At 55.0% G+C, this 1691-nt stretch overlaps 1 protein-coding gene across 7 annotated transcripts in view; it reads left to right on the plus strand.

Annotated features, from left to right (window-relative positions):
* CDH23 (cadherin related 23) overlaps nucleotides 1–1691 on the plus strand; it is a 128569-nt gene that overhangs the window by 124686 nt on the left and 2192 nt on the right. For 6 of the 7 annotated variants that reach the window (XM_015288246.4, XM_421595.8, XM_015288248.4 and 3 more), the window contains 5 exons: nucleotides 20–60; nucleotides 327–387; nucleotides 591–720; nucleotides 826–948; nucleotides 1122–1235. In XM_015288246.4, coding sequence (XP_015143732.2) covers nucleotides 20–60; nucleotides 327–387; nucleotides 591–720; nucleotides 826–948; nucleotides 1122–1235 — 469 coding nt within the window. The remainder of the gene's footprint in view (nucleotides 1–19; nucleotides 61–326; nucleotides 388–590; nucleotides 721–825; nucleotides 949–1121; nucleotides 1236–1691) is intronic. The other variant, XM_015288244.4, reaches the window with a different exon arrangement.

Raw genomic sequence — 1691 nt, forward strand, 5'->3', positions numbered from 1 at the left:
GTATTTCTTTCTTTTGCAGGCACAAAAGGAAGCTGAAAGCCATTGTGGCGGGCTCCACAGGTGAGCAGTGCTGGGGGTTTCCAGCTGCATGGCTCAGCAGGGTGCCTGGCTGGCATGCATGGTGCTAGATGTGAAGGTGTGGCGGTAGGAGGCTTTCCCCTCATCCAGGCTCCCTGCCATCAGCCCCATCACAGCGTGCTCTTCCTGCCACCTGTGCCTTTTTGGTCACTGAATTCCCCTCATAAGGAAACTGCCCCATGCCCAAGGCTTTTTGCTGCTTGCAAGCAGCTGAGCTGCTGGGCAGCCTCCACCCCTGCCTTTTGTAGGGAACAGAGGCTTCATGGACATCATGGACATGCCAAACACCAACAAGTACTCCTTTGACGGGTAAGTTCTCTTATCTCTCTGTTTCCGCATACATTGAGGGATGCTCTCAATGGGGCACCCGCATTTTACAGCCAGGGATGCACTGGTGGTGGAGAGTCCTCTGCTTTATGGAGGGATTCAGCTGGGCACAGTGTTTGGGACGTTCTCTGGCTGCCCTCTCCTTGCTCTTTCTTGGGATGAGCACTGTTCCTCTCCTGAGGCAGGGCCAACCCCGTGTGGCTGGACCCCTTCTGCCGGACCATGGAATTGGCGGCACAAGCGGAGCATGAAGATGACCTGCCTGAGAACCTGAGCGAGATCACTGACCTCTGGAACAGCCCAGCCAGGACCCATGTGAGATGCAGCCCCCGCCCTGTTCCTGGGGACACCTGTTGGAATGCTCACTCATTTCTATGCCCATTCCCATGCTGACACCAAAGCCACACTCTCCTCCCACAGGGCACCTTTGGCAGAGAGCCCTCAGCTGCCAAACCTGAGGATGACCGCTACCTGCGAGCTGCCATCCAGGAGTACGACAACATTGCCAAGCTGGGGCAGATCATGCGCGAGGGGCCCATCAAGGTGAGCATCCCCAGTGCAAGCATCCTCACCGTGGATCCAGCATTGGTTCCTCCCACCAGGTGCTACACCAGAAGGGGATTTTTTTCTGCAAGAAACACCAGGATGGGGCCAACCTTCCTCCAAAAAACAGCTCACTCTCTTGCATAACCCATCCTCTCTCCTCCTCCACCCAGGGCTCTCTCCTGAAGGTGGTCCTGGATGATTACATGCGCTTGAAAAGGCTCTTTGCCCAGCGGATGGTGCATAAGGCCACCTCCAGTCAGGGGGACCGCTCCTCGGTCACAGAGGTAGAGGGGGTGTGTGTGGGCATGGCGAGATGCTTGCTGTGCCCTTTGGGATGCAGTGTGTCCTCCTGGCCCCACAACCCAGTGACAGGGCCTTGTACAGCCCAAGGCTAGCTTTGCAGCATTTGGATGCACAGAAAACTGTTCCCCAAAATGAGAAAGGGAGATCAATCATGGAGCTCCATGTGTAGAAAGAGGAGGATTGGGTCTCTCCTTCTCAGAAAGAGCAGTGATGTACTGACACAGGCTGCCCAGGGAGGCGGTGGAGTCACCGTCCCTGGAAGTGATCTCCGAGAAAAGGGGAGATGTACTGAGCATCATGATTTAGTGCTATAGTGGTGATGGATGACAGCTAAACTAGATGATCTAACTGGTACTACCAGTGTTTATGATTCTATGATTCTGAGTGGTGCAGAAGAGAGTTAGGACACCTGGTGACATCTTGGTGGGGTTTTGCAG

This window comes from Gallus gallus, chromosome 6, assembly GCF_016699485.2.
Source record: "Gallus gallus isolate bGalGal1 chromosome 6, bGalGal1.mat.broiler.GRCg7b, whole genome shotgun sequence".
NCBI lineage: Eukaryota > Metazoa > Chordata > Aves > Galliformes > Phasianidae > Gallus > Gallus gallus.